Below are 21,546 nucleotides of genomic sequence, written 5' to 3' on the forward strand. Positions count from 1 at the left end.
GGCGCGACTTCAACGAACCGTAAGATGCATCGCTTTTTATGCGTTACTGTCAGGAGCTTCTCGGACCAAATAGCAGCTTGAGTATCAAACAGTTCGATGAAAAATACAGGAACAAAGCGAGCGAAAATCGAACACGCAGCGACGCGTATACTTAGGTTCGCTGCCAGCTATATTAGATCACTATGTCGTTGCCGCAGCCTACTCTACCAGTATACAGTTAAACTGCCACTCTCCTGAGCTGCTAATTAGATAACGTCGCCTTCCAAATATTCTATTCGTGCCCAAGTCAGTCCAAAAAGACCACGTGGTTACTTGCACTTGGAAACCGAAATTTGAACACGCGGCCGCTTCACTGAGCCCGCCACGGTGCCTCAGTGGTTAGGCCGCCCGACTACTGAGCCGGGGTACCTGGGTTCGATCCCGACCGCTGCGGCTACGTTTCGATGGAGGCGAAACGCAAAGGCGCCTGTGTGCTCCTCGATGTCAGTGAACGTTAAAGATCCTCAGGTGGTCGAAATTATTCGTGAGCCCACCACTACGGTACTCACTTGCTTTCTCTCTTGCTTCTTTCACTCCCACCTCCCTCCCTTCACTTACGGCGTGGTATTGGTGTCCACTGAGATATGTGAGACAATTACTGAGCCATTTTCTTTCCTAAAAAACCAATTTTCAATTTTTTTTTTGCTTCACTGAGAACAGAGAAAGGCGCTTGGCGCCATCTCGCAGCCATGTAGCAAACCACATAAAACGACGCCTCATTTCAAGCGCCGACCGGAAGCGCCATCTTTCAAGAGTGCAGCGTACCACAGTTCTCGGTCGGAGATTTGAATAATGAAGGAGTTAATGGGAGTTCATTATCTCTATATTATCCCATTTTGTGGTGGGCTGATTGTTCAGCATCTCAGATATTTTCCGTGTTAGTTTAGGTGCAACTCAGACTGGAACTTCCTGTTTCATTAACCTTGTAAAATTATTTCCATACAGCCGATCATTTTATGGGTTGTAGAGTAGCCTCTAACAAAGCGCGCTAAAATATACGTGGATTTTTGCCGTTTAACTGCGAAAGGTTTTCACTCAGACAATCGTGCACGAAGTGCGCTGAGCTTTTAGCAGTGCAGGTATGAAATTTTCCACCACAAACCTCTCCGCGTGCTAAGTAGGCAAAGTGTAGAGGATCGGTCCGGAATAATTTCGATCACCAGCGTTTTTTTACTGCCAACTAACTTTGCACCACACACCAGCCCCTTTGCGTTTAGCCTTGTTCACACTGCGGCAACCTCGTATATAATGTGATCCTGCAATTTTAGGTCTAGCAGTGAAAGGAAATAGCCGCTGATTAACGGCGCTGCATTTATTTTTTGTACAGATGGTGGCACTTGCAATAGTTTCTGTGTAGTCACTTGTTAGAAGTACATTAACGTCAACGCTGTGCATAATAAAAACGATGGAGTCCCGCAAAAAGAGAGTATTTTTTTATACACAACTCAAAAAAATTTTTCGGTCAAATTTTTGCGCCACTACTGACTCGGGCTGTTATTTTGTTTCACGCAGCTACGTCGGAATGTGTTCGGTTCAAATGCTTTGAAACTGGCCAATGAACTGACTGACGGAGCAGTAACACTGGCAGAATATGGTTGATGCAGAGATGTGCAGCTTTATTTATTTATTTAATGAGTACTGCTGACATGCTGTATGTCCAAGCAGGAGAGGGAAATACATACAGGCGAAAAGCAAAGCAAGTACGATAGTGCTGAACAATATAGATGTCACAAAATAAACAATGAAAAACACAACTGAAAATGCAGTTACAGTGCAGCAACTAAGCTAGCAGTGAAGATATCAAGAATGATTGGAAAGGAACGGAGAGTTCTGCAATAGAGCATTAAATTCAGAAACTGTTCTTGGAAAAAAAAAAGAAAACTTGTATGCATTTGTGCGTGAAAAAAATAGATTCCAGGCTATGCATGTTGCGAATTAATTTTCTAATGGCTTCTCATAAATATATTAGTGCACGAAATCACATCCAGAGAGCGCATTTTTTTACATTATATAAGCACACTCACTTCATGTTTCAGAAAAACGACCTCTGGTGTGCGAAAAGGCCCTAGCTTTTTCTCTCCTGCTATTGTGAGGTGAGTTTCATACATCCTGTCACAATTACTGTCGATAATTTTCCAGCAGAAAGTTGGACCTTCAAACGGAACATCATAGACGAGGATATATTTCTTGAATGACCGCAGAATATCTAGTCTTGAAACGCTCCATTTTGTATTGCAGTCGAAAAATGATTTTTTTTTCGCAGGTCCCTTACTCAGTTTCTTTCAAATTTTTTCTCAATAGGACTCCTTACCAAAGGTTCTGCTGAAATGATTTTAATTCATTTCGTCATTACGACAATTACGAGTATCATTGCAATACTCTTTCAGTTTTATATATCTATGCCTCTTTTCTACAGTTGCTGTGGCTAGAGGGATATGCATTGTTTGCCATTTCGACGGCCTTCATTTTAAAGCACATATTTTAGAGAAAAAATTAACGTGTGACAAATACTCCAGAAAAGTACAATACTCATAAAAATCCTTTGCTATCTCTTTCTAATCTGACTGTTCTCAACTCCCGCGTAAACATGGAATGACACCTTAATTCACAATAGTTTTATTCATGCCATTCAATTATTTAGCACTACATTTTACATTTCATTGCTAGGAGTGCCTGCCTTCCATTTTTTCTTATGATAGAGTTCAATGGGCGAAATTTTAAGTCGTTCCTTATTTTTTCAGATTTTTACTTCCAACTATATGGTTTACAGCCACCCCGGGGCCACTAACAGGTATTCAGGGGACAAAAAAGGGCAAACCACAAAACATCGCGATTAAAGCTACTGACATTGTGACTGAGTTCTATGTGAAAGCCTAACAGGAAATTCGGCTGCAACGGTTATGCATCCTGGTGAAGGCACAAGCTACTCCCACAACAAGGCTGAGTGGTGAAGCGCACCAGGAAGGACGCTTGATGACATAACGCGAACTCGTTGCTTATTGTGTCTTGTATCCATTGCGGGTCATTGAAACAAATAGAGCTCATTTTTCTGCAGTTCTGGCCTTCCTGCTTAAACCGTTCTCTTGTTGTAGCGAGAAAGCATCCGCTCACATTTCGCACAAGCTCAAACATTTCGAAAAGTCGGTTGTCATGTACGCCTTTACCCTACAATAGAAAGAGTTTTCCAATCTCTTGTCTTGTCGCACTGAGGCTTCCTGAAACAATTATTTCGGGCTTTTGTAAGATTTATTGCATCCTTAATTGCACTGAAAAGCACCAGCGTTCGAAGTGTTGTATGGACGTCAGGCTATACGGACTCTTTAAGTCTGCTGTGTACTTTCCCGCACTCATTTCGCGATAAATCTGTTAAAGCCCACCCTAAAAGGAAGCGGCAGCGGTGCCGAGTTTCTGCTCGTAGATCCTAAACAGAAGTGAGGGGGGGGGGGGGGAACCAAGCCGTCATTCACCAAAGCTGTTCATATCCGCGCTGAAAAGTCTGCGCAAAATGCAGCCTGTTGTCGAGGAATTTGCACGCTCCCCAGCAGGAGTCACCGGACAGCCACTGGAAGTGCCCAGTTGATGGCAGACGCCAGGACGTGCGGACGGGGACCTAGAGGCAAGAAAATACAGTCACAACTGTGCTCGATGCTCCAATAGACTGCAGGGTGGGATCCTTTCCCGCGTCCTTTTGTAGACTTGATGCGGCCCATTCCGTGACGTCACGCCACTCCCAGTACCTGAGCCGTCATTCACCAAAGCTGTTCCTACCTGCGCTGACAAGTCTGCGCAAAATGCAGCCTGTTGTCGCGGAATCTGCACGTTTCCCAGCAGGAGTCACCGGACAGCCACTGTAGGTGCCCAGCCGATGGCCGGCGTCGGGGCGTACAGACGGGCCTAGAGGCAAGAAAATACGCTTTGAGCTGCGCTCGTTGCTCGACCAGACTGCATGGTTGGATCATTTTGCGCGCTCTTTTGTGGGCTTTATGTGGCCCCTTCCGTGACGTCATGCCGCTCTCAGTACCCGAGGCGTCATCCAGCTAAGCTGTTCATATCTGCGCTGACATGTATGCGCAAAATGCAGTCCATTGTCGAGGAATTTGCACGTTTCCCTGCAGGAGTCACCGGACAGCCACTGTGGGTGCCCAGTTGATGGCCGGCGCCAGGACGTACGGACGGGCCTAGAGGCAAGAAAATACGCTCAGAGCTGCGCGCGTTGCTCCACTAGACTGCAGGGTGGGATTCCTTGCCTAGCACTTTTGTGGGCTCTATGTGGCCCCTTCCGTGATGTCACTCCACTCCCAGTACCCGAGGCGTCACCCAGCAAAGCTGTTCATATCTGCGCTGACAAGTCTGCCAACATTGCAGCCATTGTCGAGGAATTTGCACGTTCCCCTGCAGGAGTCATCGGACAGCAACTGTACGTGCCAAGTTGATGGCAGGCGCCAGGACGTACAGACGGGCCTAGAGGCAAGAAAATACGGTGAGAGCTGCGCTCGATGACCCACCGGACCACCTGACACCATTGACCTGCACGCAGAGGAGTGCGTGACATTTATTGTGAGTAAAAATAAAATAATAAATTTGCTACAAACTCCAGTGCATGACCTCAAGTGTCTTCAATTTCTGTTGGCAACCACCGCAACTTGAACTTGTCGTGAAGATGGCTTATTTCTACCACAACTTTGAGCCTGTGTATCGAAGAAACAAGGCGCAAGAGTAGACAGGACGAACGGAGTACGAACACGTAGAAGGCACTTACTGCAACTGTAGTTTTTTGCACGAGCTCACCTTTTATAGCAAGATGCAAGGAAAAAGCAAATACATCAAATGCACGCACCACTGTGATGATATCTGCCTCGATATCAATTCACACGCTTGGCCAAATACACAAGCTCCTTTTTTGTCAGAAATACAGAGGGGGTGCTCAGACATACATCACGTTCTTTCTTTATTATGAAGGCTTCAACTATTTCTATGGTTTCCTTTTGTTTGTGCTCACTATCGACATATGCATAGGAAAACTTGGGAGTACAATCTGCATGGCCTTCAGTGCGCAGCAAGGTGGCTTTTTGTGGGTACTTTTTGTACGTCGTTAGGATGCTCAAACAGGCGTTCATGAATCATCTACAAGTTTGTCCGATATATTCTTTGCCGCAAGGGAAAGGAATACTGTACACACCTCTACCTAATATGATACAAAGGGTTCACGGTGTTTTATGGGGCAGCGCTTAGGTTATGCCTCTGCAAAAATTGCATTCGCGCACAGTCTACCGAGCTTTACAGGTGCAGAGAACAAAACTTCCACGCCAATCCTGCTTGCGATTTCCTTCAGATTGTGGCTAACACCATGCATGTATGTAAGGACGACTATCTCCTTATTGTTGTTGTGCCGTTGATCGGACTCGCTTCCCTGACGCTTCTTCTTCAACATACTACAGGCCAAAGCGTGCAATTGTTCTTGGTATCCAATATTTACAACGCGCGAGACCTGACGTTCAAAACTATGGGTTTGAAGGTGATGGCATGAATTCGGAATTGCATTCCTAAAGCCCAGGCTGATGCCCCTTTTTACTAATTTCGAGTGAGAAGAATCATTGCGGAGTCGGGGGTTTTTGGCTCTGGGCTCATAGCACCAGCAAACATGATGTGTTGACAAACGAAGGGTGGGGTCTAGCAAGTGTATGCTACTATCTTCAGGAGCTTCAAATGTTAAAACAAGAGGTTCGAGTCTCTTTTTGAACGCAGAAAAAGCAGCAGCAGTGGAAGCACAACCGTCATTGCAACCATCCTCTCTGCTCTTGCGCCTTGATTTTCGAGTCATGCACCCACTCAGCCAACAGTCAATTCTTATGAGTTCGGGTCCTTGTCTCTTTTCTTACCAAGTGTGCAGAAGATCAACAGGTATGTCATATTTCCGCCAAAGAACGAACGTACGAAGAAAGATCAGTTACCAGGCCAACGGCACTGACATCCCCTGTTTATAATTCTATCTTTTTCATTGCGTTACCGGCTGAGTTAGCACCGCGGGTCCAAATTCTTACTTGGAGACGCATCAAAATTTTCGGCACACTTCTTTTTTTTCTTAGAATCGACTATCGTTAAAATACATGATCACCCAAAATATTTCTTTCGATACCAGCACTCCAGTACTTTCCTTACCGTGCCGGATATATGCAGGATGCCTTCCTTCGGTCTTAGGGGAGCAGGAAAGTTGAAAATTCATGACGCGAAAACCTGGGAATTTCGCAGTCGTTTTACTGGAAGTCACGGTTGAAACAAATGGGTGAACGGTCTGTCTTTTTTATTCCATTGCGATTGTTCCGCCCTCTATTGAAGAGCAAGAATGGACTAATACAACATGGTCACATATGCTTTCTTTTACGGCAGAAATTTGCTTGGGGAATGTTACTAATTTTGGTAGTCGGTGATGCCCACTAAATAAGTGTATGCGTATTTTGCGGATTGCATCTCTTTTCGTGCCTGTAATGTGTCGGATAATAATTTCAGCGTTAGGATTGAAGTGTATATTAGATGTGCGGTACGCTTTATGAATGCAGCTTTATTGTTTTAGGGTGACCTGTACATTCCACATCATGAATTTATCTTGGTGTGATGTTTAGCTCTAGTAAGATGGCAGGTCGGTTGTGAATTCAGTGATTTATGCTTCCCACCAATCTGCCGATATTTCGGTGCCTTTTCTAATAACGTGCACCAATGAAGCTTTCACTTCACTACGTCTTCATTACAACTTAACTAGAACTTAATGCCCCTTTGTACGAAATATATGGTTTGATGACGAGTAGCGTTGGTTCCTGAATTCTAGGCAGTCCTCGTAAGTTATAGAAGCCATGCGTCCGGGCGGTAAGCCATGATTGGGGATAGGGAAGGATATAGAGGTCATTGTTCAAAGATGCAAAAAGATTAGAGAACTTGTCATAATGCTCTGCAAGGATGTACTGTGGAGGTGCACAAGTGATATCTGTAATTATGTTCATATTTTGTAGCTAAAATGCACAGGCTCGTTAAACTCAAGCCTAGTGCCGCATAGATGACCATACCAGACGAATAGTTCCTGGATTTGCTCATAAGTTGTGCTCTCTCACTAGGCCAACGTAAATGAAAGCCTCAGTATTATATTTATGAAGCCCAAAGACACCGATACCAAGATAAGGAAAAGCGGATATTTACTGTCCTTTTTATATTAATGATTAATGAGAACTAATAGCTTTAATATCTGTGGCTGAACTCACCACCTCCGAATTTTGTGCATGGTGCTCCACCTACTGAGATTAGGCGCGTATATATGTAATCTTATACTATCGGGAGTATTTACGTTGCACGTAACCTAACCATGAAGGTGTTCACCAGCGCCACCCTCGTCCATATCGGCAGACATAGTACGGCCTGCATTACGGCGAGTTGCACATGGAACGCGACTGAACGGCAAAGGTGGAACCGTGCGACAACCGTCTTATGCTACTTATGGCATACAGAATGCCACAATATATCGCTTTTTTCTGTCCTGCCTGCAATGAGCTCACAAAAATTGATCAAATGTCTCACGCGCGCTGCACCAGCAGGAGGTCGAGCTTTCGGGCTTATTGGTGATCGAAATATTCATTTTCAATAATAAAAGCAGCAATATACCCGTCTTTGTCATATGAGGGCATCGGCTCGACACTGAGTACTCTTGGCGTTCGTGCTGCAGCGATTTTCGAATGGGATGTACACATCATCAAAGGAGGCTGTGATATTTCGGTGGGTAGCATCGACGCATCTTACACTGTAAAAATTTAGATTCAATATTTGAATGCTCTGCGATCTTTCAGGACAGCAGCTTGGCCATGTTGGTTACTCTTTTGTGATGTAACTGCGCAGAACAACGCGACAAGATACAAGTGCTCATTTACAACTATTTTTATTTCGAAGAAACACAGCTTCTTATAACTTCTTCACACCCTCAAAGCAGATGCGTCGCAACCACATCCTTCAAGCGTACTAAAATGACAACCTAACATTTGTAATCAGAGTGATTTGTATTCACATCTTTAACATGTCCAATGCTTTCTTTAATAATTTAACAGACGGCGTGCTGACACATTCTTCGCGCTGCCTCGCTATCGAAGCCGCCTCGATTATTTCACGGACTATCTGCTCTTTGTGATTAGCCATTGCCCTAAATATGCCGAATTCAGGTGTACAAGTTAAGTGATGTCTCTGCAATGAATTGTTAGATTTCTGCAAGCTTGCTCGAAATTAGTTTTCTGCTCTAGTAGTCTTTCATTCATGCGCCTGCCAGTCTGTCCAATGTATTGTTTCTCACATGTCAATGGCAATCAATAAACGAGGCCCTCGGTACTCTTCACAAAGGGGGTTTGGTGCTTTATCGCTCATTCCTGTTTCCTTTTGGTCGCGTTGGAATTGACGCGTCTACAGAGACTTGTCAGTTTATTAGGGGCAGTCATCACTACATTCACGCCAGCTTTTCGACCAATGCTCTTCAGGTCGTGGGAAACATGAATATACGGTATTGCTACCACCGGCCTCCTTTCTTACGTTATCCTTGCCTCATCTTGTTGCTCAGGTCTAGCGTGCATCTGGTGCTTTTTCCAGATTTCGCCTGGTGCTTTCTGCTGCCAAGCAGATGAAAACTTAGCATATAAAGGCTAGGCTCGAGCAGTAAGATAAGGCAAGTCTTACTCGCATCGATGTGGGTAGAGCGATCCTACAAAGGCTCGAAGCAAACATAGAACTGCTCAACGCAGACAGCCGAAAAATCCCGTCCAACGTGAGAAAGCCAATCAAGGTAAAACCATCACCGAAAAACTTGTACCCAATCCCCCACGAAAGAATACGCATTGTTAGAGCCCAAACCTTACCCAAGTAACTCGAGGGCCGACTGGACGTAGTCTATGTATACGCTGCCGCTTATCCAATACCGGAGAAAGCGTACGCGATAACCGCGATGAGCGAGGAAGGCCAACTCGTAGCAAATGTGAGTGCACGCAAAACCTCTCCAGAAATAGCCGAACAAACGGCAATCACTTTGGCGCTGACATACCCGCCAGACGAAGTCATTGTCAATGATTCAAAAGCAGCGATATGGCAAATTCGCCAATGGCATAATATCTCTTATCTCCTTCGGGATTCTCAAGAATTATCTGAAAGAGAGGAAATACGTGGAATTGATCTGGGTGCCGGGTCACTGATTTAGCCCGGGGAACAAGGCAGCCCACTATACAGCACGAGGATCAATCAGCCAAGCTGTGGATTATAATGTGGACGACGGAATGACAAAAGTCAGCCTTGGTAGCAATCACGAAATCACTCGACATTGCAAGCTAGAAATAGTAACCTTCCCACGATCGCATAAAAAGCTAATCAAGCTGCAGGAGGTAGTGTGAAGACAAGACGAAACCAAAACTCTACCAAACACCCCTGTCGTAAGCCATGCTTACCCGGATAGATTTAAATCGGAGTGCACGTACCAAAGTGAAATTGAAATTTATTTTCTTTCCCTTCGACAGGAAGAGGGAGCCGAGACAAAAGGCCAATTAGCCTGACGAGATCCCAGCACCTGAAACTGTGGAAGCGGTACAAAACGCATAACAAAGTTATACAGACGTGATAATACTACGGCAACAAAATACGAATAATTGGTCACATTATGTACGCAAAACGAGATGGAAAAGCATTGCATTAGAAAGCGTGACCTCGGTATATGACATATAAGAAATATATATCTATATATATTTAAATGTAATGACATAACAGAAATGCAAGAAAAGAAGCACTGCACTACAGACAACGCAAGTGGAAGACGAGATTCAAAATAAATATAATTATGATAACATTACACAAAGCAGGTGGAGAAGCACTGTATGCAAAACGCAAACCATACAAAAAATTAATATCTACGAATGAGTGAAACAGTAGTTGCTTAAAAAAAATGTACGCCAAGAACGAGAAAACATGAAGAAATATTCATGTTAATAGAGGGTCAGTTTCTAGCAAATACCTCTTGTGTAAGACAGGCCTTCTGCCCCCGAGCCGTCCGCGGCTGGCGCTTAAGGAAGAAGTCGACAAGAGCTGAACGTTCCGATCCTGGTGCGCGCTTTGTACTGATCACTGTTGCTGGACTGGACCTGAACTGTACTGGTAGTCGTTCGCGACGCAGCGCCTTGCAAGACGTCCTGCACTACACGTGGTGGAGGTGCCAGCGATCCCCTCAACCTGGAGCTTCACAGCCGCGCATTGAATTCCTTATCCGCGATGCCTGAGGCCGCCACCCAAACCGCTTCACCGCTTCCCCCCGCTGTCATCTGTTCCGACGCAGCGCGGCAGCGTGACCCGGCCATCTTCAGCGGCATGGATGACACGGATATGTAGGATTGGTTGGCCTCCTATGAACGCATAAGTGGTTTTAACAATTGGGACGACAAGGCTGACATCTCCAGCTGGGCGGATCTTAAAGCTAGCCTGACAGAGGCCTTTGGCCGTCCCGCTGTGTGTAAGCTTCGTGCCGAGCAACGCTTACGCAGTCGGGCGCAACGAAGCGGCGAAAACTTTACATGTTACATTGAAGATGCCGTCGACCTTTGGAAGCGCATCAACGCTTCCTTGAGCCAGGCGGACAAGATCAGAAATGTTCTGAAGGCATTGATGACGATGCCTTCCAGATGCTGGCCGCCATAATAATAATATTAATAATAATAATTGGTTTTGAGGGGAAAGGAAACGGCGCACTATCTGTCTCATATATCGTTGGACACGTGAACCGCGCCGTAAGGGTAGGGTAAAGGAGGGAGTGAAAGAAGAAAGGAAGAGAGAGGTGCCGTAGTTGAGGGCTCCGGAATAATTTCGACCACCTGGGGATCTTTAACGTGCACCGACATCGCACAGCACACGGGCGCCTTAGCGTTTTTCCTCATAAAAACGCGGCCGCCGTGGTCGGGTTCGAACCCGGGAACTCCGGGTCAGTAATCGAGCGCACTAACCACTGAGCCACCGCGGTGGAGCAAGAATCCCCAGTCTGGGTGCGATGTCATCAGCTACTGCCAAAGTTTCGATGAGCAAACGCCATTTCGCGCACGCAAACAACAATTTGACATTACTTTAACGCACCTAAATGAGGTTCAATTTACATTTAATTCGACCGAAGTTTTCCTTCCCGTTCCAAGAGCACTATCATTCCTTCCATTTATCGTTGACTGTCCACATCTTATATTGACTTTTCCAGAGGACTGGACAGCATTCTAACATCTTTAAACAAAAAACAAAGAAATAATTATTGTAGGGGATGTAAACCTAAGCATTATTCATTCAGTGATAATACTTGCTCTTTATCCATGAGCTGTCTTCTCGGTCCTGGCACTGAATCGTTATTAGACGTACGATCTGCTTACCCATCTGATTCCCCTGATACGCTCATCGATCATGCATCATACAATTTCCTTTTGCCTCAAACTTCCGAAGTCATTCGATTTAACGTAACTAATCATTTCTCGGTATTCTTGCTAATAGAAGCTGAAATGAAGCCGCACCAAAAAATCAAAATAAATGTTCGTTCGACCAAAATAGATTTACTAATATTATAGCCGACGCTGATTGAGCAGATGTCTTACAAGAAAACTGCGCTAACGCTTCGTATAATTTTGAACAATTTATTCGGTACAGTTGACGCATGCACAACAGTAACATCTTTGGTAAAATGGTATTCTGCACAGCAAACTTCATGGATGACTAACGGACGACTACGCTCTATTAAAGAAAGAGATAACCTTCACAACAAAGTGAAAGCGCTACCATTTAACCTCGCCTCAAAGCAATGATTCAAAATCTACTCAAATACGCTATCCTCACTAAAGAAAGATCATATAAGGAGGGACTATGAAAACAAAATACATAAAAATGGAAACAACACTTATTAGAAATGGGAGTTAGTTGGGAAGGTTTTAAATCTCTCTGAACAGAACATTAGTATATTCGATGTTAATGGCGGTACGCGAAATTTAACTAGCTCTACGGAGATAGCAAATGCGTTTAACTCATTTTTTTCGCAGCTTGACGTAAAGCTTAACGTTGAATTTTTGCGGCCTGCTCGTTGTCATTACTCGTTTCATTTGCGTCCAGCATCACCGGAAAAAGTTATAGACGTAATAACTTGCTTAAATGCACCGGGTGTATAACTTTACACTCTATTCTTCCATCTGAAACTAAACTTTTACATGAACTGTCCCCCGTTCTTACTCATGTTATCAATGAAATATTTTAGTCAGGTAACTTTACAGATCAGCTTAAAAATCGAAATATCATTGTTATATACAAGCGAGGTTATTAACACAGTTTGTCTATTTATCACCTCTTAACTATTCTCCGATTTTTCAACAAAATAATCGAAAAACTCATCGCTGATCATCTGATGAACTACTTTACAAAAACCTTCTGATGTCTCATCAATTCACATTGCGCCCATACTATTGCTCTGAGCTCGCATTGAAAGAACAGGTTGATAAAACCAAACACTTCATTGATAACGAACTTTTGGGTGCCAGCTCTATTCATTGAAATTAAGAACGCATTTTGTAGAATCAATCATCATATACTCCTTTTAAAACTAGAAGCACTGAGAATTTGTGGGCCCAATCTGAGTTCACTACGTAATTTCAGCACTAATAGCACTCAGTTCGCTCGAATATCGAATACTTTATCCCAACCAATTAAAGTCATTCAAGGAGTTCCGGAAGGATCTGTTCCAGGCCCCCTTTTGTTTGCAGTTCATATTAATGATGTGCATAAGTGCCTCAACACCAACTGCATTGTATATACTGATAACAGTAAAATATTTTCTTCTAATGAATAAATAAGCGGCCTAAAATAAAAAATTAATGCTCAACATATAATGCCCTGTTGCCGCAAAAATTCTTTAAAAATAAACCCAACTAAAACGAAGCTAGTGATATTACACGACAACACAAACAATTTCTCATCGTTCCGGACGTGTGCAAAATTGACTACATCATTATCCCATCAAGGTCTGTAACATTCCACGGCGTGACACTTGATCCATATTTAGAATTTAACCTCCTCTCTAAGTGCATTGGCAAAAAAGGTGCATTTGGTATACGCGTACTAATGAGAAAGTGTTATTATTTTCAACAACACATACTTCGTTGACTTTATTAAGCATTCATTCATAACCACCTCAATTACTGTTTATCATAGTGGGGTAAACACACATTACAGCCATCTTTCTTTTTTATGTCGTCTTCAAAAGAAAACATTTAGAATTAATGACACTCAGCTCATACACCGCACCCAGTGCTCCCGTTTACATCGGACTCAATATCTTGCTTCTCCATTGTTCACTGCAACTGAAATAAGGTTTATTGTTTCATCGCGCCCGTCACAATAGCATTACTATCACTATCTTAACAGCTTCTTGTTTGAATGACGTCAATCATACTAGATTCGCACAACATACTCTCTTGCTTCCTAAAGTCAAAACTAATGATGGCAATCAGTCCGCTTTATTCGCAGCAATCACTGTCTGGAACTCACTAGCATTAATCATCAAGAAGCTCGTAGTTTTTAACTACCGCTATTACCATGCCAATGAACTCTGTAATATTGTGTTCGCCTTTTATTGCTTGATCACTTATCCATACTGCTGTGTTGATTTTTTTTTCATCGTGTTTCTAAATGTGTTTGTAAAATTGAGCATGCTGAATCAAATTTTGTATAGTGATTATTAATCCACAGACTGCGACATATTACTAGCGTTAAAATAAAAAGAACAATGAGCAGAAACACACAGGACAGACGCTAGACTTCAACTCAGCGTCTGCCAGCGAAGTCTAGCGTCTGTCCTCTGTGTTTCTGCTCTTTGTCCTTTGTATTTTAACGCTAGTAATATGTCGCAGTCTGTGGATCAAAAGCACAAACTAGCCCAACTTAATTATTTAATCGCGATTATTAATTCCCACTGCAGCTGCTATCTGCTATGTGGTTGCTATGGCCATATTTCAATCATGCGCCATATGCAAGTCATAAAAGAAGGTTCCCTTGACAGCTTCCACTTTGGGGCCTCCTTCTGTACTAATTAATGCATGTACCTCATACCTTTACTTCTTTTTTAATAAAGAAATCTAATTCCTAGGGTCCCATCAAATGCATTGCACTCAGAGCACGCAGAAGTAATACTGCACTATTTCGGCCTTTCTTGATTGTAGCCTCGCCACGCATACGGGCTCTTTTAAACATTCCAGTATCTTGGAGCCAGGGCTGAGCAATATTTATAACACTGAGGAGCACAATATTACATCGCGTTAAAACGACAGTACAGTTCAAATAAAATTTGCGACTTCGAAAAAACTGAACCAGCAGTGTAACGGATTGAGTTGCTGCCACAACGTCCGGTGGATAACATTTTCTTTGGACTGCGGTAGACCCAACAATGTTTCACGAGAGCAACTGATTTTTTTTGTACTGGTCAGAGAGTTTGTCAGTAAAATTCGTTTAACTTTGAATATTCCTTTCTGGCAGCGGTGCACATAAATTATATTCCCAACTTTTATTTTCCTATTTTCTGACAGTACAAAGTAATGTTTTGTGAATTATTTTGCCAGGAAACGCAAAATTTGCCAACAGAAGCTTTTTTTATGTTTGATTTAAAACAGAGCTCTACGAGCAACTCTAAGGTACTCTGCAAGAAGCGAATTTATTTTATTTTTGTGTCAATAAGTTGTACGCACAGCACGCTGAAATCGCCTCTATTTCCGCTATAAGAAAAGTGGTATAAATCTCGGCCTTTACCGCAAAGCGCCTGTGCTCGCTTCTAGCCGGCATTTCCACTTGTAAAAAGCATTACTCAAATTTCTTGTCGTATTTGCCATGAGGCAATGATTTCTTTGTTAAGGAATATTCTCTCTTTTGAGACCTTTCATTGACTGCATTGAGTATCCCCTGGCTGTATACGCAGTTTCTCACTTATAAAAAGCGGAGTAATGCAAAATATCACTACCATGAAGGCCACTTGTGTATAGGCGCCTTTTTTTAAAGCATGTGTTAAAAATACGTTCTCAAAAAAAGCACCTTGCAGTTAAGGCGGCAATCAACACACTGGAATCTGTACAGCGTTCTGCAGTTCAGAATAGTGTGAATGAGCGATGGAAAACTTGCCCTCTGCCGACGTCAGAGGAGCTCGACACCAATGCTCTCTCCTCCCGAACTTCATTGACTGCTCTTTTGCAGGCGCTTGTAATGCGCTGATGAACGCGGAGATGCACTCCGTGTGGGCGGTGTTTCCTATGACGACGGAAATATCAATCTTTTTTTTACTGCAGTGGGAGAAAAGTCATCGCGCTGGCAGTTCTTACATCAAATGCAAGGAACCGATACGCTTCAAGTGGAACGGCAAGGAAAGGTCATAGACATTTTGATGGTGCGTAGAAGAGCACATGACACTCAGAATAACTAGAGATGTTTCTTGGCGGTCAGTAAACAACGTGCCCTCTTGCAAAGGTAAAGTGCATTCTCAGAAAGAGCGTTTTCTTTCAGCACTTGTGTATGTTCTCCACTAGGCGCACAGAGCCTGTCTGCGGTGGTAAAAAGGTGAACACTGAAAGCACCGGAGATATCTCCTACGAGCATGCCACTTCGTTTCTGTAAGTGTGGATACTTATGTTTCAATAATCCCCGCATATGTGTCAGTATAAGGAGGTCTACAATGTCGATGTGAGCATGCCTCATTACGCAATATTCGTTTCGGGAAAAAAATAACGCGGAGTATAGCAAAGATCTAACGGCACGATGACAGCAGTGCTGTTGGCCGTGCTGTGCTATGTCTTCTTACCCGAATCTCCAGCCCTCGAACCCCAGCGGCAGCGGAACAACTTGACCAAAGCGGCAATCAGACCTGTGACGCAGTGGAGGGTGCTAAGAATCTGGCTCCGGGCACGGCGCCATGGGAATCTGAACCTGGCAACACTTATTGCTACAAGCTTATCCAGCGAAGTTACTTTAGCAATACTGTTGCAGGAACTGGCAAGTATTAAATGGGATGTCATACTGCTTAGTGAAGTTAGTATAGGGCAGATTAAGCGTATACTTTGTTAAAGAGTGGGCACGTGCTATGCTGTCATGGACAAACGGACAGGCGAGAACTAGGTATGCGATAGCTCATCAGTCATGATATAGCTGGCAACTTAGAGGAATTGTTCAGGTTGTTTCACCTAAGAATTTGCCCAATTTTTAAAAAAATGGTTTTTCAGTTAGAAGAGCGCTTTTTCGACATACGGTTGTCAGTGGTGTGGCACATCAGAATACATCCAAAATGTTCTAATTAGCAGACTTGCTAACTATTATTGAGTAATTAACATTTTAACTGTTTCTGCTAGGATCCTTAACTACTCAGGAGCGTGTAGCGCACTCTAATTAATATCCTTAGCATTTTCTAGAGTTTCGCAAGCGCGGTTCCAGTCTGAGCTGTGACCCAACAAATTTTGGCTACATCGAGCTTAAATGCATGCGCTTTCGAGGAACTTGCAGGCAAGGCAACCTCTCTAGTTCACGTAGCTTGCCAAACTAGCCAAAATTTGCTGGGCCACAGCGACGAAGGTGACCGCGTTTTCGAAATTCTAAAAACTGATATCGATATTAATTATGGTAGAAAATACGCTTCTCAATAATTAAGGAGCCTAATCATAATAGTTTGAAGTTAACTATTCCATAGGAGTTAGCCAACCTGCTAATTGGGAGATTACAGCCCCATTGTGATGTAATACTCCGCTGACAACGCTACGCCGAAAAAAAACACGGTTTTTAATTAAAAAGCCGATTTTTAAATATTGTGTAAAGCCTTAGGTGAAACACCCCGTATGCTGCTAACGGGAGGGTGGCAGCTATGGTAATCAAGTTTAATAAGAGGTACAGAGTGAATGTGGTAGAGGCATATGTGCCTGCATCTAGCTATAAGGACCAGATCATAGAAAGCTGCTGTGAAGGCGTGGTATTACTGGCAAAGCTATTAAAGTTATTCTATGAACGCAAAGCTGCCGACATAACGAAGTTGACTATTGAGAGATTCGAGTATACTCTGGAGAAAAAAGGCAGCCTAAAAGCGGTGAAGAGCAATCTAGGCGTAGGCAAAAATAAGATCTATTCGTTAAGAGACAAAGAGGGCATTGCCGTAAGGAATATTGATAGTAAACTCAAGAAAGATGGATAGGTGGGCGAGTTGGTAAAAGTTTATTGTGCATGGTACAGCGTGAAAAAAGATGAAAGTACAAAAGAAAGAGACACTGCAGACGACCGCTGATTCGCCAAAATATATACATTAAAGTCATGTGACATTACTGAGAATAGAGCACTTGCAAGAGCGCTTTCAAGGGGGTGACTCTTCAGGTAATCAACTGACACGCGGTGAATTCATACCGAAAAGAGCCTCCCCCCACACCCCTTCTCCGTTTACCCCAAGTTAAGATCAAGAATTGTCCAGAAACATAACTTCTTTGTCAACCAACAACAAGGAAGGCTGGCCTATACACTGTGACTGTTTTTTACGGATGAAATGTGCTTCCATTCATTCTCGGGTTGTCTTATCCCGGTGGCGAAGCAAAATCTTTTTGTTAGTGACTAAATGGTGGTATTTTTTTTCTTTTTCTTCTTTCCAGCAATCGCGGCAGTATTCTTTTAAATGGGAATATCTAGAACGTGATAGTGAATTAAGATGCTCTCGCAGACGTATGTTAATACAACCGCTAGCCTGACCTCTCTCTTGCATGACAGAGAAAGCTCACAAACAGCACAAAAAAGATTCAGCTTTAAGCAATAAGCCTAAAGTTCAAAGACAGGGAGAGGGCAGAGTAGGTCAGGGATGAAACACCGGTTAATAGAATCCTAGTCGAAATGAAGTATAAGAAATGAGCTTGGACATAGCATGTAATGCGAAGGCTAAGGGATCGCGGCAGGTGAAGGCAGAAAATTATATGGGTGGATGACGCTCAGAATTAAGTTTGCGGGGATAGGGTGGCCGCTGCTGGCACAGAGCAGGGTTAATTGGAAAGATATGTGAGAGGCCTTTGTCCTGCAGCGGCCGTACTCACTCTGATGATGATGATGACCCAATGTCTTGTAGTCACAATTGAGCGCCGGCTTCGCTGATGACAGCGGATGAATGTTTGTACAATTGAGAAAGCTGCGTGGCACATGTGATAGGTGTCACTCATATTTGGTGTTCGCGCTGGTGCAACAGTCACCGCACCGCCGCTCCATCTGTTCAGGGCAGAGAGTTTCTAAATTTTAATAGAGAAGATGTTTTCAGTGCTACACTTCACTGCCACGAGAAGGCGCAGGAATGCCAGGAAGACGAGAGTTCTTACTTGACATGGCTGCTGTTGGATATAAAACGTGGATTCAGGTGGGCAAATACGGCTCTTCTCGAGGCGAACCTCGTACAAGTGCTGTGAATTTTTTTCCTAAAAGTCGAATACCGAACTTTCACTAGCGTTATATCTGTTGAAGTGAAAACCACTACTTGCGTTAATTTGTGCATAGAGGAGAGTATCGCGACGCAGCTACCAATTTTGCGGTACAATCTACGCTTTCTGCTTAACATTAGCCAAGCCAAAGACAAAACTTCGTCTTCCCGCCATTCTCGCGGTGGATGAAGTGCTCTTTAAGAGAGTCGCTTGGATGGGAGTACCACCTTTCCTTGTAGGTGATATTTAGAAACTCAGCGGGTCAGGGGTCCGTGGGGCAGGACGCATTCAAACACTAATTCTTCAAGTGCACGAGTCTGCTGTAGATGGGTCGCGACTGTCGTCTGCGTGGTGGCGCCGCCCTTTCGAATCGCCCGCGTCTGCTGCTCTGATGCACGCCTCTGCGTTTTGTTTCACGGCAGCATCGACAAGCGGCGCGTCAGTGTGGCTATTTATTTGCAAGGAGAATAGCGAAAGGGGGAAGGCGATCACAGAGCCGCGTCGGCACTCAATTGCGAGCGGAGGGCGGGAGTACAGCGTAAGTCTAAGCGCAGCGTGCTCGTGTAGGAAAACCGCGCAAACCGAAGCAAATAAGGGGCGCTAGAGCATAGAGTTTCCTACTATTAACTAGAGGGAAAGCTGGCGCCCCGCCTATGGGAGTTTGCATGGAGCTTCCTCGAGACCACCTGTACCACCATGGGCGCTCTAAGCATCATGGCGCGGAGAGCTACCTACTGCAAACCTACAACTTTTGGCTCAAAAATAATGACAAAACGAACGTTGTTCGATAACTAAGAATGTCTGTCTTCTCATTCAATATCCTGTCCATAAACCGTAACAAACAAGCAGAAAAGCATGTAAATGCAAATTTTGCTCAAAATAAGCAATGGCTTGCTCTCCTATTGGCCAAGCATTGCAGACCACAAAGGCCAATATTTCGTGCTTAACAGGCGCACTTGTAAAAAGAAATATGTTTTTGAAAAAAAAATGTCACTTCAACATTTTAAAAGGATTTTGCGCAGCATTTCGGAACACAAGAGCCTTTTATTGGCCTCGTGTGCTATATCGTTTTCGCTACTATGGCTTTTGCACACTTCTTTTACGCCGAAATCGTCCGGGCGGAGCGCGCCGTGGATACGGAATGGGACATCTCAGTAACACCACCCTGTGTTCCTGAAAAAAGCCTACTGTCCCGCACCAAATAGCTCATCGCCCCATGATGCTTTGCGTGCCCATGGAGGTTCAGGTGCAGCGCCGCCAGCTTTCCCTCTAGTTAATAGTAAGAAACTCTATGCTCGAGAGTAGGCGCTCGTATTTCTCTTGCTCAGCCCCCAGGACTGCGACGGCACCAAATTGTTTAAAACAGCCCTAGATGATTTTTCCAATCCGGCGGCCTCCTTTCATATCAGAGGTTACAAACGTAGGCTCCAGCCTGAACAGCGACCTTTCCACGGCGAGAGCGTGCGTTTCTGGCATTTCTCGCACGTGCTTTTGTTTGCACTCTCATGTGCTTCCTGGTTTCGCGTTTGTTCCTGTGTGATATTTTCTTGTGCTCGGTCGTCTCGTCGCATAAAATGAATGTCTGTGCTTGTTCAAAACTTTGCATGATTGTTATAGCTGCCTGACCTACACGAAATGTAATGCATGAGAACACCACAAAAAAGAATGTCAACATATACATACGCTCGCGCCTAAACGCTCAAAGCTGGCCAAGATTCCCAGTATACATACCGCAGACGCTACGTACGTCACCGGCTTTGCTATGTTAATGTTAAGTGCTGTAGCTGCAAGCCTTGTAAATTATCTGAGGCGAAAGGTAGCTCTTTGCAATATTTATGTGTTGAGGATTTTGTCTGCGCCGAATGGCACGTTGAGCGCTTTTTGGGTGACATATGTAATAACCATAATTTTTCACGTTGGAAGTCATTCTTCTTTGCTCCTGAGCGGCCAGTGTTCGAAATACAATGTGCAGTTGAGGCTCTGGAGGTCTCCCAGGAAAGCGACCGCAGCTACATTTATTGGAGGGCTGCCAGAGAAGAGGCAGCAGCAGAGCGTCGGCGGCAGCGTCCGGCCTTGGCCAAGGCCCCGAGCGTCCCCCCCCCCCCTCTCTCCCCCCAGCGCGTGCTGGCGACACTTCGTCCTTTTTGCAGATCGCCACTGCCAGCCGCGCGGGTCGCTACAGCACCAGAGCTGCCAACGCTGGGTCCCCTTAGCAGCTTTTCTCACCTTCTGCACCTGCCTCCGAGCGTCCGTCGCCCCCCCCCCCCCCCCCCCACCCGAGAGCTCGGTCGCAATGCCACTGCCAGGGTCGCCCGCCTGAGCCTCGCCTTCGGACCCCGGGCGCCATGCATGGACCTTTTGACGCATATCGACTGATCGTCTAGGTCGAACACATCCCATAAGACCCTTCTAACCACGATGGCCGCCCTCGGCCCACTCTCGGCCGCAATGCAAGGCCACTCCTGAGGCACTCCTATTACCCTTTTTTTATTTTTTTCCCATGCCTAAATGATGAAGACTCCTCTCTTTGGCCCCACTTGGCACGCGGGCGTGGGGCCTTAAGGTCGTTTGTTGGCCCGCAAGATCGGGACCAACAAATCTCATTTTCGAGTACTCCTCTCCTTGGCCTGACTTGGCCCAGTCGGTATGTGTTAAAAGATCCGTGCAGGGCGCCCGGGGTCCGAAGGCGAGGCTCAGGCGGGCGACCCCGGGGGGCGGCGAGGGACGCTTGGAGGCAGGAGCAGAAGGTGAGACAACCTGCTAAGGGGACCCAGCGCTGGCAGTTCTGGTGCAGTAGCGGCCGGCCGGCGCATGAGGTGCGGCGCAGCAGAGAGAACCAGATGCGTCGCGGGTCCCGAGAGTCGTGCAGCTGTCGCCGGTCCGAGCAGCCCAGTGGTCAAACGGGCGGCTACGGGAGACGCAGTTTGGTGTGAGGCGGGGGAACCGCTGAGGTGGACAGCAGGAGGCTGCGGAGATACGCGCACAGCCAGCCGTGGACTGATTGGCTTCAACGTGGCGGCCGGCTGCC

The 21,546-nt window shown here is 44.9% G+C and overlaps 1 protein-coding gene across 1 annotated transcript in view; it reads left to right on the forward strand.

Moving 5' to 3' along the window:
- The first annotated feature begins 15,535 nt into the window (after positions 1 to 15,535).
- The window catches only part of LOC144101521 (uncharacterized), a 30,045-nt gene continuing 24,034 nt past the window's right edge, over positions 15,536 to 21,546 (forward strand). Inside the window, exon 1 of the mRNA XM_077634693.1 lies at positions 15,536 to 15,704. Within this exon, the coding sequence (XP_077490819.1) occupies positions 15,689 to 15,704 (16 nt within the window). The 5' untranslated portion in view covers positions 15,536 to 15,688. The remainder of the gene's footprint in view (positions 15,705 to 21,546) is intronic.

Source organism: Amblyomma americanum, chromosome 8 (assembly GCF_052857255.1).
Source record: "Amblyomma americanum isolate KBUSLIRL-KWMA chromosome 8, ASM5285725v1, whole genome shotgun sequence".
NCBI classification, from domain to species: Eukaryota; Metazoa; Arthropoda; class Arachnida; order Ixodida; family Ixodidae; genus Amblyomma; species Amblyomma americanum.